General features: G+C 38.1%; 1 protein-coding gene across 2 annotated transcripts in view; it reads right to left on the bottom strand.

Moving 5' to 3' along the window:
* Positions 1-1,010: 1,010 nt before the first annotated feature.
* The window catches only part of LOC130236979 (inactive N-acetylated-alpha-linked acidic dipeptidase-like protein 2), a 554,471-nt gene continuing 540,695 nt past the window's right edge, over positions 1,011-14,786 (bottom strand). For both annotated transcript variants that reach the window (XM_056467749.1, XM_056467750.1), the window contains exon 14: positions 1,011-2,464. In XM_056467749.1, the coding sequence (XP_056323724.1) occupies positions 2,278-2,464 (187 nt within the window). In that variant the 3' untranslated portion in view covers positions 1,011-2,277. The remainder of the gene's footprint in view (positions 2,465-14,786) is intronic.

Raw genomic sequence — 14,786 nt, 5'->3', positions numbered from 1 at the left:
GTAGCACATGCCGCTGGTGCTTCCTTTCATCATTTAAAGTCACCATGAAATTAAAATTGACAGTCCTTGTTGTTTTTATTGGAACATTGCAATGTTTATTAAATGAGTTATGCTGGGTTCAGGCAAGAATATATTAAACATGCTAGTCTTTCAATCAGGATGATATGAAGCTTCCTAGACGAGGATGTTGTCACCCACTATAATACACTACAAAACAATTGAACCAATTCTTGCATGCCATCCCCCATTGTCTTTAACAAATTACTACAACACCCACACTTTCAGAATTGAAGGTACTACAGTTGTCATGGAGGCCCTGTTTACACGAATATGTTTTTGTTTTAAAATGCATACGTTTTGCTACGGTTACGCATTCTGTCCAAACTACCCTGGAGTTTTCGAGCACCGAAAATGGAGCGTTTTGAAAACACTGAAGAGGCCGTTTTGGTTTTAAAATGCTGCTGCTCCATCAGAGCACATGGTGGGAAAACGGAGACATCTGAAAATGGAGGCGTGGCTGCAGACATTCGCCCATCTGATTTATCTGAATAATGTAGCCTACACAAAGTTCAGTCTTGCATTCTTTCATTAAGTTTAGACTTTGCAAGTTTGATGTGGAAAACAAACTATCGAGGACACCTTGGGTAAATCTTCAAAGTGAACAGCGTACTTTATAATGTCATTCACATCACCCTGGCTACGCTTGGCAATCTTAACAATAAAATGAAAGACAATTTTCATTTTGACATTAGCAACTTAACAAACACCAAAAAATGTTAAGGCATCATGCAGCTGCAAACTTATGACCGTCATCTTCACTGTATGCATACAGTATTTATAACAAAGCGTAGCCTATAACATAACTGCCTCCTTCCAGTTTCTTCTAAAAATGAATATCAGTTTTTCATGATCAATAATGGCCATTATAAAAGTATGACGTACAATATGTTTACACAATATAGGCAAGCAATCAAATAGCCAATAAAATAAGCAGAATTAGTGTACGCGGTTACACAAATTTATATATTAACTTATATTTGCGCTCAGCCAAAACACGTTAACAAGTAATGGATTCAAAAGACCAAAGTCTGGGAATATGTCGTTAGATATAGACAACAAGATGAATTGAATCTAGTTTAACAAATATAGTAAGATTATATCCAGTGGTAGATCCTTGAGGAACTGTCCGACGTGCGCAGCTCTCACCAGGGGTTTTGTGCTCAAAGCCCCTGCTAACTGCCTGGAGCTCAGACATTCACATACGCAGCAACGCATGCCTTAGTGTGTGTGGTCACGTGATGTGCGCTTTCAGCAGTATATGGATGGAGAACTTTTCATAAACACTAGGTGAAACACCAGTGTGGATGTAGATTGTTTTCGTTCTAAAACACTGTTTTAAAACTAAAATGTATTAGTGTAAATGGGGTCTCAGGCTTTACCCTTTAAAAAGGTTTTCAGGTACTAACATGTACCTTTAAGGTACAATATGGACTCATTATGTTCTAATATTTAACTTCAAAGTACCAGTATAGACCCTTTAACTACTAACAAGTACAAAATTGAAAGGGTTCCATTCTCGTGACAGCTTTTGTGCCTTTATTTCTGAGAGTGCAATTTTTATATAGATTGCTCCAAAACAGGATTATATTGGAACGTTGATTGTCCTAATGGACTAAATTAAGTTTCATCCGACACTTTCTATTGTTCAAGAAGACCTTCACATAGATGTATGGTAAAATAGGAAAGAAACTTCATGGTGACTTTAAACATATATCATCAAGTTCTGCATTATGAAGTTTGACTCCATGTAAGCATTTCCCAGCATTTCCCCTTATCCATAGGTCATTGCTTGCCACTTGTAAAATGGTGGGCTAGTTTAGGTGTTTTGTTTTTTTTTATTGTGAAACATGTTTCAAACATCAAGTTTCAATAAACAAACCTGTCTTGAGTCTCAGTTTCCAGTTGTCCTCTGGGGTTTATGTGACTGGAAACAGTGATAAACCTGCTGGTGTTTTTCCCCAAAACAAAAACTCTCGATCCTCCTTGTTATAGAGTTTAGCTCCCAGACTCTTATTTAACGTTAAAAACCATGTCATTTTTGAATGTCATTAGAGGAATAAAAACAGTAACTTGGAATTAGCCTGAAGAGATTCCTCTTGTTAATAGTGCACTTAATAACGATCCTTTCTGAAGTTTCCTGCAGAAAGTTTGTATTGGCTAGAAGATCCAGGTGTTTAGGTCATATTCTGACACCATTGTGGTGCGTTCCCTCAGATGTCATTCTAGGTTGTCATTTTCATTTTCAAACAGGTCGAGTCCACTTTGCACAAGTTTCTGAGCTGAACTGATGGCGCTGTATACCAGATTCTGGGAATGGCTGATGCTGTTGTGCCAGGAAACCTCCAGGGCATCCTTTAGGATAGAGAAGCGTGGAGTTTGTCTGCTCAAACAATAGAGAATATTCCTGTGTGAGAGAAACAGAGAAAGTAGTTAAGACAGTATTTAAAGTCTTTTTTTTAATACATGAGATGATTTTACATACAGATAATTTCTCCTCATGAGAGTGGATGGTTCTTATGCTGTGTTTACACTAGTGCATATTTGTTTTAAAACAGAGTTTTGGAGTGAAAATATTCTTTGTCCAGGTGGCAGTTTTTTTTTTTTTTTTTTAATACTTTCTTTAAGAAAAACAATCTCTGTCCACACTATACAACCTAAAATGCATGATACATGACCATCCACACACACTGGTCTTGCACATAGTTTGCTAGAATCCATCCTTGCAGTATACTGGTTGTGTTGTTCAATTCAATTCATCTTTATTTCTATATCACTTTTACAATGTAGATTATGTCAAAGCAGCTTAACATAGAAGTTCTACTAAGCTGAAATTGAAACTATGTCAGTCCAGTTTTCAGAGTTGAAGTTCAGTTTAGTTCAGTTCATTGTGGTTTAATTTTCACTGCTGAAAGTCCAAACACTGTAGAGCAAATCTATCAATGCGCAGCTCCTCAAGTCCCATAACCAAGCAAGCCAGAGGAACAGTGAGGAACAAAACTTCACCAAGTGACAAAAGTTAAGGGAAAAACCTTGGGAGAAACCAGGATCAGTTGGACATGACCATTTCTCCTCTGGCCAAACTTCTTGTGCAGAGCTGAAGTCTAAGTGCCCGGGGCTGAAGAATGCTGGATGTCCATTGTGGAGAAGCAGCAGGTGTGAGTAAGGGACCGTTGGGTGTTCAGGTTGGCCCACAAGATCAATGCTAAGGCACGTCTGTCACTGCATCTTCCAGCAGTCTCATGCTCTCCACTCCTCCATGACCACCACAGCATCTGCTCAGGATATGGCCAGGTCCAGGGTTATGGAGACCTCTAGAAGTCTTTTAAGGTTGCCATCATCTCTTCACAGGACTTGGATCACATCATTGGCGCTGCACAACCTCTAGAGGCCTCGGGATGCTGAGCATGTATTTTGTAAACAGCAAAGGGCCTAAAACTGATCCTTGAAGCACCTCATACTTTACTGGCCTGACTAGTGAAAGCATTTAGATTTACAAACTGGTAATGTTCAGTTAAATATGATTTAAGCAATTGTAAAGCCTACCCCTAGACACCTGTAAAATATAAGTGATCTATAAGGATATTATGATCAATAGTGTCAAATGCAGCACTGAGATCAAGTAAAACTAGTAACAAGATGCAGCCTCTGTCATCCGCTAAAAGTAAATCATTGCTTATTTTCCCTAACGTGGTTTCTCTACTGCGATGAGGTCTGAAACCTGACTGAACATCTGTAAAAAGGAGGATAATTGGACAGAAACAACTTTTTCCTAGTATTTTAGACATTATGTTATGGTCAAATAAGAGTGGCGTGATGAATCGGGGAATGATACACAACAGTCCAGAAAACCAGTCAACAAGCTATTGTGTATAGTCACGTCTCCGTTTTCAAAAGTTTGCATTTCAGTCTATCTATAATGAAAGTGAAAACACCAGTATTTGTAAACTAAAACTGGGTCTTCAGCATGTACAAAAACCTTTAACAACACCTATACAACTGAAAAAATTAAAATGCTTTAGTGTTAAAGGTGCCTTAGTTAGGGCCATTTCTACAGCAGTCAACAGAATCGTCTTTGTGACTGACTACCTTTAAATGGTACTCAAATGTATAATGCAAATAAAATCAGATGAAAGTATTGCATCAAACCTTTCAGCTAACTGATGAAAATGGCAGAAATTGGTGAAAGCCTAACGTAAATTTTAATGACACAAATAAACACAAGCAAAAGTATAGTGTCAGGCCTTGTAGGACTGATGCATAAACAGAACAACCCAGGACCGTCCCTCTCTCATCCTTCACTGTCATTACTCAGTCCAGAGTGTTCTCAATATTGAGCTTTGCCATGGCCACTGCATCTGAGGTAAGGAATAAACTGGACAAGGGGAAAAAGAAAGAAGAGGAGAAACAGAGGAGAGAAAATAAATCTTGCTCCTCTTCCTGGAATGTGCTGGCATTTGGCCCTAAAGCAGCTGACAGGCCTTCACTTCTGTTGCTTGCAATGCACAGCTACTTATGTAGTTTTTCAGTGGATGGATTTCTATACTCCTAACTTCTGATGGCTTCTTCAATTTACAGACACCTGGCTTGAGACCCACCCTGCTCCTTCCCAACATTTCCATATCCTCATAGAGAGCAGCCTCCCTTCATTTTTACCAAGTAGAATTGATCTTTTCATCCTATTCAATCCCACAGGCAGCCCCAGCTCCCGAATCTGCTCAATTGTTCATGCTGTCTCTTCCAGCACGTGTCACCAATGGCAACTTATACTTCTGGATCAAGTGCATGCAGTAGGTCTGGCACAGGCTTCACACAGTCAAAAACCCTTTCCCATATTCTGAAGAAGATCCTGATGCTCACTTCTCAAAAAAATGCAAATTCATATTGTGATGATGCAAGATCTGTGATTGCTTGGTTTGGTAATGGTGATGAGTCTGGGAGGGCCAAGAGCCATAGTGAGCTTGGTGGCACGCAAGTTGAGTATCGAATATCGAGTCCTGTGAAGAAGATTTACATGGATTCTTTATGTGTTGTTTTCTAAAAGTTGTTGAAAATTTGCCAGTTCCTACCTTTTTCTTTCTTGAAAAAGTGTGGGATGCATGCACTTCTGGTGAAACCCCCTTAAAAAAAACAGCAAATAAACTCGACAGTGGAACATCGCAACCCCACTGTCTGCAAGTCTTTTGGAAGTCTCATTTCCAGAACAGCACATACAGAATGCAGATGCATAAATACTCACAATGGCCCCAGCCATATCAAGTCAAAGGGTTGTCAGCAACCAGCAAACACTTGACATAAATTTAAATCACCAAAATAAAAAAACAACAACGTACAGTAAAACAGCAGCATTTCAAACAGGTAAATAACGTGTGCCAGGCCTGGTCCTCTCTCATTGTTGACTTTTATGTTTATACTTCATCTTTTATATTTCTAGAGATTCTGGAGCACATCCTCCTACATCTCCCGTCTTGTCTCGTTCATCATAATTCTTAAAAACATTAATATAATTGTATTCAAATATATAGATTAATTAATAGTTAATACTAAATAAAAAAGAACGGAAAACAGAGCTACTACAATTATTAGTAATTAATAGAATAAATAGATTAAAAATGAATTAAAATAAAACAAATAATGATAATAGTAGCTTAACTATATTTAAAGTGTGATATTGTCAATAAACTATTAATAAATTAATACAATGTAATAAAAAATGAACCACAAAAACAACAAAACAATCAAATGCATATTTTAAATTCAAATATACATTAACATAGAAAACATTAACCCCAACTGTGCATAAACCCATACACTGTAAAACCCAACAGTCAACTTTATCAAATGAAATGAGTGTAGTCAACTTAAAATTTACTGAAAGTTAATTCTACTCATTTGAAAAGAGTTTTGAACTCAGTGTTGAAGGTAATGAGTTAACTAAATACCTCAATACTTCAACTTAAATGGAATAAGTTCACAGTACATATATAGATTAGTTTTTTAACTCAAATGATTTGTTGCATTCCGTTTCCTCAAATTGTTTGAGTTGCCTTAACTTATTGGGTTTTACACTACTCAGTTGGTTTGAGTTCTCTTCATTTATTGGGTGTTACTGTTCTCAAATTGCTTCATTTACTCAAATGGATTAACTTGACAGTACTCATTAGGATTAGTTTTTAAACTTAAATGGTTTGTTGCAATCGGCTTCCTCAAACGGTTTGAGTTACCTTAAGTTTTTGGGTTTTTCAGTGTTGCTGTGCATTATGTGTATAATATGTTTCACCAGAATAAAGGTTTAGGATATGCAGCATGTGCTTTTCATCTTTCTTCAGTTAGCCTGACTATCCAAAGTGATGAGAGGGATCCGCAGAGAGGGATCTACACATTCAGATTTAAGACATAAAAATATCACAAAGCCAATATTGTGTCTTAAATTTCCCTTGGAAAAACTTGGAGCAACCACAAGTTTTCAGATGTAATTTGCAGAGAAATTTGAAATTCTGCATGAAACTATTAATATACTTTGGGTCATTTTCATCATGGTTTGGCATCACTCATTGATTTTGTTTTTAACAGTCTTTCATTGACAGTACACAGATACATTTAAATTTTGTGGGTGAATGAGGATGTGCCCATCAGAAAGCAAAGTTTAGATTAAATCCTATGCTAACAGAAGGATATAAACCACTCAAGTGAAACACTTGTTCATGTTTAACCAAGAAATGGAAAAAATAGGGCTGTGGTGAATGTGTTAGCTCAGGCCAGGATTTTTTAACATTTTAACTTTAAAAAGAGTGTAGTGAAAAGATTTATTTAAAGTGAAAGACGGAAATGTCCACATCTCAAACACTCTCTATTCCTTCCCAAAGGAGATGACTATCCCTTTTCTGTTGGGCCTGTGAGTCATATCACACAGAAAGCAGCTCTCCATCATTCTTTAAGAATGTTCCAGGTTCAATACAAGTTAAGCTCAACTGACAGCATTTGGTGAATGCTGATTACCAAAAGATGTTTTGACTGACTTGGCCCTCAATTTTCTTACTTTTTCAAAAAATAAAAATGTTTTATTAATTTCTTATTATTTTTATGAAAATAATAATAATAGGTGTACTTAGTTTTATTCAATCTACACTAGGGCCCAATCCCCTATGCACATCTCCTTAATGTGTTCAAGTGAAGAGGTAGAGGTGTCACAATTCTCTTTAGGCTTGAGATGCAGGGGTCTGGGAAAAAGCCAGATATCAGACAAAGAGGATATGAACATTATCATAATGGTAATGTTAACACATTGTTTAAAGCATCTGAAAGGATGTTTAGAAGCTTTAAACCTAACCCAAGTGTCAAACTCAAGGTCCATAGGCCAAATCCGGCCTGCCATACAATGCCATACAATCACAAGAGCATATGATTCACACCAAATGCAAAGCATTTTTTAAGCATTTGTTTGATACAATAATATTTGTAGTGTAAGTTAAAATTTAAACTCACTTGTCTAATATGAACAGCTGAATGTCTTGATTTGCACACACAGACAATAATCTAAACACCTGTGTTTTGAATTCGAAGTTGCACATCAATAGTTATGTATTTGTAAAATGTCATTCACAAATACAAATCGACAGACACATATGTGTACGGCAAATTTAATTACTGTTTCGCTGCACTTAAAACCTCTCAGATTTGCCAGTTTGAAGTTTTTAATTTTTGCTCATTTTTTGTAGCAGAACTCATTTGTGCACTCATAGATGCAGAGACAAGATGAGCGGGGCAAGGGGCAGGGGAGGAACGAAAGCAAAATGACTTTCTGTCAAACACCACGCCTACCATTGATACCATTTGGCAGCAGAGACACAAGTCTGATAAAGGTGACCAGAACCAAACCACATCGTACTGTACCACTCAATGGAAACGAGGCATAATGGTGCGATGGACCTGACCTAGCCCCTCACTCTAAACCCAACTATTATTTGAAATTTTAGCCCCTCAATTTTCTAACCCAAACTCATAAAGTGAATAACCTACATCAACCTCTAACCCTAACCCCAACCACCTAGTGGCACCTAGTCTTTCCTCCCTGCTTCCTCCTTGCCTTTCACCTGTTGTTCGTTTTTTTTTTTTCTAATTCGCATCAACCCTTAACTCTAACCTCTAACCTAATATTTTTACTAATATTTACTAATATTAATACTAATTTTAATACTTTGACTCTCAGTAAGAACAACCCAGATTTACCCTTAACCCTTAACTCACACTGTAAGTTAGGTTTAGAGTTAAGGGTAAATCTTTGTCCCTTCTTTTTGGAAATTTGATTTTTTTATCCCTAATAATCATTTGGATTATATAAATCTTAACAAAAGAAAATTTTAATTTGCCTGTGCCTGCCCATAATTTGGGAGTTCATTCTCCTTACCTAACTCCAACCATAACCATTTAGACTTGGATGATATTTTGTCCTTAACATTCATTCATTCATTCATTCTTTTTTTTTTTCAGCTTAGTCCCTTCATTAATCTGGGGTCGCACAGTGGAATTAACCATCAACTTATCCAGTATATGTTTTACGCAGCAGATGCCTTTCCAGCTGCAACCCATCTCTGGGAAACATCCATACACACTCATACACAACGGACAATTTAACCTACTCAATTCACCTGTAGCGCATGTCTTTGGACTGTGGGGGAACCCAGAGCACCTGGAGGAAACCCTGGGGAGAACATACAAACTCCTCACAGAAACCCCAACTGACCTAGCCGAGGCTCAAACCAGCGACCTTCTTGTGATGAGGCGAAAGCACTACCTACTGCGCCACCGCGTCGCCTGTCCTTAAAAGATTTTTCTTAATTGCATTTTTCACAGTAGATTTTTCACATTGCATTTATCTTGTTAACAAATAAGTTTAATTTAATGAGATACGGCATGTGATTTAGACGCAAAACATCACTTTCCTTTATTATGAATTATTTTTTTATTTCTATAGTGCTTTTATGATGTAGATTGTGTCAAAGCAGCTTATCATAGAAGTTCTAGTAAACTGAAACTGCTTCAGTCTAATTTTTAGGGTTCAATTTAGTTCAGTTCAATGTATTATACCTTTACATAGACACAATTTGAAACTTATTGGGCTTACAGGTTTTTCGATGTTACATTTAAGAAGCATGATTTCGAAAATCCAAATCTTTAACTGCAACATAAGCCCTGTTAAACTACTGATCTACACTAATACATTGTGCAGGTTGTTAAATCATGCCCATTTTCCAAATGCAAAGTAATCCCTTTCTACAATTTTAATCATATCCTCTTTACACCAACTGTTGCTGGAGATCTTAGAACTCTCCACAAAATCTTTGAGATATTGATCTCGGCTCCCTGGTAACACCACATACTTTGTTTTTAATGGAGAAAGGAGTTCACATGCTCAGCAGCAACAAATCGAGTTTAGCGAACACAACAGAGTCCCCCGTGTGGGTCTAGATATCATCTGTTTCATGTCTACTGAATATTGGCATTTATTTTATCAGCAGGAACAAACCCTCCAGAGTGTCTGTGAGTGCTACTCTTCCATTTTCAGCCAATCAGGGGAAACTTTTACCTGAGGCCTGACTTATTGAGGAACATGTTACATTGGAGAAGACCTTTCAATAATAATAACACAAAGTTTATTTAAGGCATAGTTCACTCTAAATATGGTTTAAAATATTCAAAAGACATCTGACAGTTTTTCTGTGTGATTTAACCCTCCTATTATCCTTGGGGTCAACTTGGGGACCCCATTCAATGTTAAACGTATGTGCATATATACTTGCCATTCAATCCGAAGGAAAAAAAACAATGTCTTTCCTAATTTAATGGGGAAAACTTGGTAAACATAAAAGTAACATGATATTATTTTTTCAATGCCCTGTACATATTTTGCACATCGGTGTTCTTTAATACTACTACTACTACTACTACTACTAATAATAATAATAATATTAATAATAATAATAATAGTTCCTTACATTAATATAGCGCATTTCTGGACACTCAAAGCACTTAACACATTAGGGGAATCTCTTCATCCACCACCAGTGTGCAGCATCCACCTGGATGACGCGACGGCAGCCATATTGCGCCAGACCGCACACCACACACCAGCTGATTGATGAAGCCAATTATAATATGGGGATGGTTAGGAGGCCAAGATGAACAGAGGCCAGTGGGCAAATTTGGCCAGGATGCCAGGATTAAACCCCTACTCTTTTCGAAGGACATCCTGGGATTTTTTAATGACCCTACAGAGAGCCAGGACCTCGGTTTAATGTCTTATCTGAAAGACGGTTCTCACTGAGCAGCATAAAGTCCCCTTTACTATACTGGGGCGTTAGGACGCACACAAACTGCAGGTTGAGTACCCACTCCAAAAAATAAATAAATAAATAAAAAATTAACACAACCATACCTGTAGCATTGCAAGAACCACGGACAGTTCACATGACATGGTGGAGAGGAAAATCATATTCTTGCGAGAACTCTGCTATTTTCTGTGTTTTTTTTTTTTTATGGAGGGGAAAACATAATTCACATGGTTTACAGGGTAGGCGCAAAGCTAAAAAAGTATGCATAAAAGCTTTCTAAACTATGTCTCTTTGTGTTCCGTGGGCTCTCTTATTAAGCTCTCTCAATTAAAAATGGCCACTAAGCAAAGGTTTTCTGTCAGTGAGATTTTGTCATGGGTTTTTGACACTGAAAGTGACATAGAGGAGAAACTGAGACAGGATAATCTTGAGGAGAGAATGAGTCTCTTAGTGTTGGCTGTCCTGTTGTCTCTCAACCACCAGCAGACACATTACCTTCCAAAAATAGAAAAATATTATAGTCCCGCTCCCCACTTAATCGACAGAGAAGACTTAGTGCTGCTAATGTCATCAAAATGTTTCCAGGGCCCACCAGATATGCACAGCAATATGGGATGTATGGGACAAATGGGTCCAGCGATTACCCTTTCTTTACAATCCAGGCCCCCACATCACTCTGGATGAATGTACAGTTTGTGGCCACTGTTCCTTTAGACAATACATGCCCAGCAAACCATGGTTGTTTTTCTTGGTCTCAAACTGACCCTGTACATAATTGTGTTTCAGTCCTCATATGTTTTAAATAGCAAAAGATCTATACCAAAAGTAAAACAACTAGTAAAACAACAAAAATGCAGTATATATGCTTTTTAAATTTTAGGTGATTTTAGGTGAGTTTTATGCTGATTTGTAAATGTGTCTATAGTAATGCAATAGGTAATCTGTTTTGTATAAGGGACAGGAAGTTGGGGGAGGGGGGTTGGGAGTGGGGCAGAGGTATTTTGGAGTGTTGTAAAGTAGTCAACAAAGACATTAATTACCTGACACCAAACTTTTGGCAAAAACAAGCATTTCAAATGGAGGTTTTAAATTACTGGGGTCAAATTGACTGCAGTGGAAAAAAGCTGTTAGCAGATTTTAGGGAAACAGTAGAGTTCCGATTAGCTGCTCTATGGTCGTGAAAAAGGAAACAACAAAATGAAAGCACCAATCTCTCAAAACCAATGGAACATAATTCAGTGGCTCCTTGATGTCAAAACATCATGTCAAAAAACATGTCAAAAATGCTAATTCATTTGATATCAATTGACTAACTTGATGTCAAAACAACATCAAAATAGACATTTAATACTGGCATCAAAAAACAAATGTCAGAAAAAAATGCCTTATAGGTCCAAATACTAGACCTATTTCATCCTTCACTGTCATAGCTCCTCCTTTTTTCTTTATGCAACTCTTTCATTGGTTTTGAGACTGGTCTGGCACACCAGTAGTGGTCATTTCCACTTGGGCCACCAGACTTGATCCACTCCCATAGCTCTTGGTTCTGCTTCACTAGTTGCATCACACCTCACACGTTGGTATACTCTTATAACTGTTCTAACCCCACTTAACCCACCTCTCGTTGGTTAGTAATGCTGCCCTATCACTGAGCCCAAAAGCAATCTCTTCAATGCCTTGCACCCACTTCTTCTCCTTAACACTGCATTAGGTTCTGGCATCCGGTGAATGGCACCATCCCCTCTGTTCCCTTATGGATGGCAGCTAACCCTTCACAACTCGGCGAACAGCAGTGAGTTGATCCATCCCTCCTGGCAAGTTGCTCCAGTACCACAGCAACTACAGTGCCACTAGAGGCATTCCCTGCCAGCACATCCTCATGGGAACTGCAATTCTCCACCTCTTTGACCATGTGTTATTCTTTCTTTCCAGGTTTCAGCACCAATTTAATGAAGTTAATTCAATGTCAAGAAAAGAAGAAGGTTTTGTAATGTAATGTGTATTTATATAGTGTGTCTTTTTATTGTGTTTTTTTTGGACACCCAAAGCACTTCACAATCATGGGGGGGGGGGGGTCTCCAGTGTGCAGCACCAGTGTGCATCACCAGTGTGCAGCATCCAATGGTGCCAGTGCGCTCACCACACACCAGCTATAGGGGGAGTGAAGAGACAGTAATAGAGCCAATTCAATGGATAATCGGGAGGCCATGATAGGAAAGCACCAATTGAGGGAATTTGGCCAGGAGACCGGGGTTACACCCCTACTCTTTACAAGAAGTGTCATGGGATTTCTAATGACCACAGTGAGACAGGACCTTGGTTTAACGTCTCATCCGAAAGACAGCACTCAATGACAGTATAGCATCCCCTTCACTTTACTGGGGCATTAGGATTCACACAGACTGCAGATTGAGCGAATTTTTCAAAATCAAAAAACACATAAGATTTTTCTGCTTACCCCATTGGCAGATTATTTTGCTTGTTTTAAGGAATAACTCACTTAATATTGGCATAATATTTCTGAAAACATGTTTTTCTTGCCTAGAAAATGCTTCTTAATATAAGAAATTTTAGATATTTGGTCTAGAAACAAGACAACAAATCTAAGTAAGAAAAACATGTTTTGCAGTGTAATGATTAAAGTAGCAGGGATCATTAATGCTCTAGTGGCAAAAAATACATGTTTTGCTACTGTGCAACAACTCAATTCAGTGGTCTGACTCTATAAGAAATATCCAATGCAGAATCCCTACAATGGCTCATCCGAGAAGTTCTTTGTTAAGTGTCTATATTTTAATACCTTTTTATAAGACCCATTGCTTTTTAAACTGATTAATAAACAAAGAGACGAGTGTACAAAACACAGGGGGTGAAAGAGTGAGGATCACTGAGAGGGTGTTAATTCTCACAGGCCAGAACCCAAAGAGAGATAATGAGCAGGTACCCTGATGAGTCTCCCCGCACTTCATCCCTTCGCTTCCTCTTCTGTTAATTTAATAAAAACCACTCCAGGACATGCTGATTGCTGCTGATTACAATTGCATGTCGCTTTGATAATAAGTGGGCCCTCCTTCAGCCCAGATTAGCAAAACCAACAGACGCCAACAGCGGCATCAAGAGAAAAGTCAAAGCTGAAATGCAGCACCCGGGGTGTGTTGTGGACCTCGAGGATCGATGGGAGATCAAACCAGCATTCACCCAAACACAAAAAGGAGAAATAATCAGAGGCTCCTTTTTGATTGCATGCCGTATTTTCGGCCACTCCATAATGGATCCAGTTTCCACGCAATTCACATCAACAACAGAGGCATATCTGTAAATCCCTGCGGTTGAGAAAGAGTGTGTGAGGACACTGGCTGAAGATCAGCACTTTATTCTGCTGAGCTGAGGACTGAATCACAGTCGACTGAGGGATTTACTTCTATTCCCTGCAAGATGATGTGTGTGTGTGTACCTGCAATAGTGTTTTAGCACATAATTCTGCCCAAAGTCCTGCAGTTTTGAGATCTAGATCTGCTCCACTGAGAGGGTCATAAGAAACCATTAACTCCGTAATGCAGGCCTGCACTTCTTAATATCGTGCTTGACCCTTTTTGCTCCTCTTTGCATTTTCATCCACCCAAATAGTGGCTTTTGTATGGGGGAGCTACAAGGAACATTTGATTTAAAGAAAGTTGCTTGCTCGCTTATTTAATTTGCTGACCTTAGATGGTTTTGTAAGTATAAATACTCTTGACTTTGGCTTCGCTACTTATTGACCTGCATTGTTGGATCATGCAAGCCCATTGCTGTTCTTTGAGATGGCAAAAGCTGATGATATCAGCACAATGGCTAAATGATGGTTACTTCAGTCCATCGACCCAAGAATCCCCCTTAGGGGACTACAGGGTAATAAATTCCTATAGACTCCCACTATAATCTTGTGCTAATTATGGTCTTACACCATGAACAACCAAGAATCTTTATGATCATTCATTTTTTATGAACCTGCAGGCTTTATCTGTACAATACAAATACAAATATATAATGAAAAAAAAATGCAGCTTTATATAAATGCAATGCAATTGTCGTAATAAAAATTAAGATTTTTATGTTTCAGTTCAATAATACAGCAGGAAGATTTTAGAGGAAGGATTTTATTTTATTTTATTATCAAATGTTTCATATTTAGGATGGTCTTCTTAGCATTTATGTCTAGGGTAACAAAAATTGACAGGGATGCAAATGAGAATGCCTCTCACTAGCTGCCCCAGTAGACCATGGAGGAGTGGTATCATCGTTCACTCCCTAACAAAAACACAAGTTTATTCCTTCTGGAACAGTTAAATAAACAGTCTTTTTGAGAAAACTTTGTCTTTAAGTCTTCAGATTCATTTCAGATAAACAGTCCAACATTCT

Source organism: Danio aesculapii, chromosome 11 (genome assembly GCF_903798145.1).
Source record: "Danio aesculapii chromosome 11, fDanAes4.1, whole genome shotgun sequence".
Classification (NCBI taxonomy): Eukaryota; Metazoa; Chordata; class Actinopteri; order Cypriniformes; family Danionidae; genus Danio; species Danio aesculapii.
Note: the sequence above shows the minus strand (reverse complement) of the source record. Positions and strands in the feature narration are given on the sequence as shown.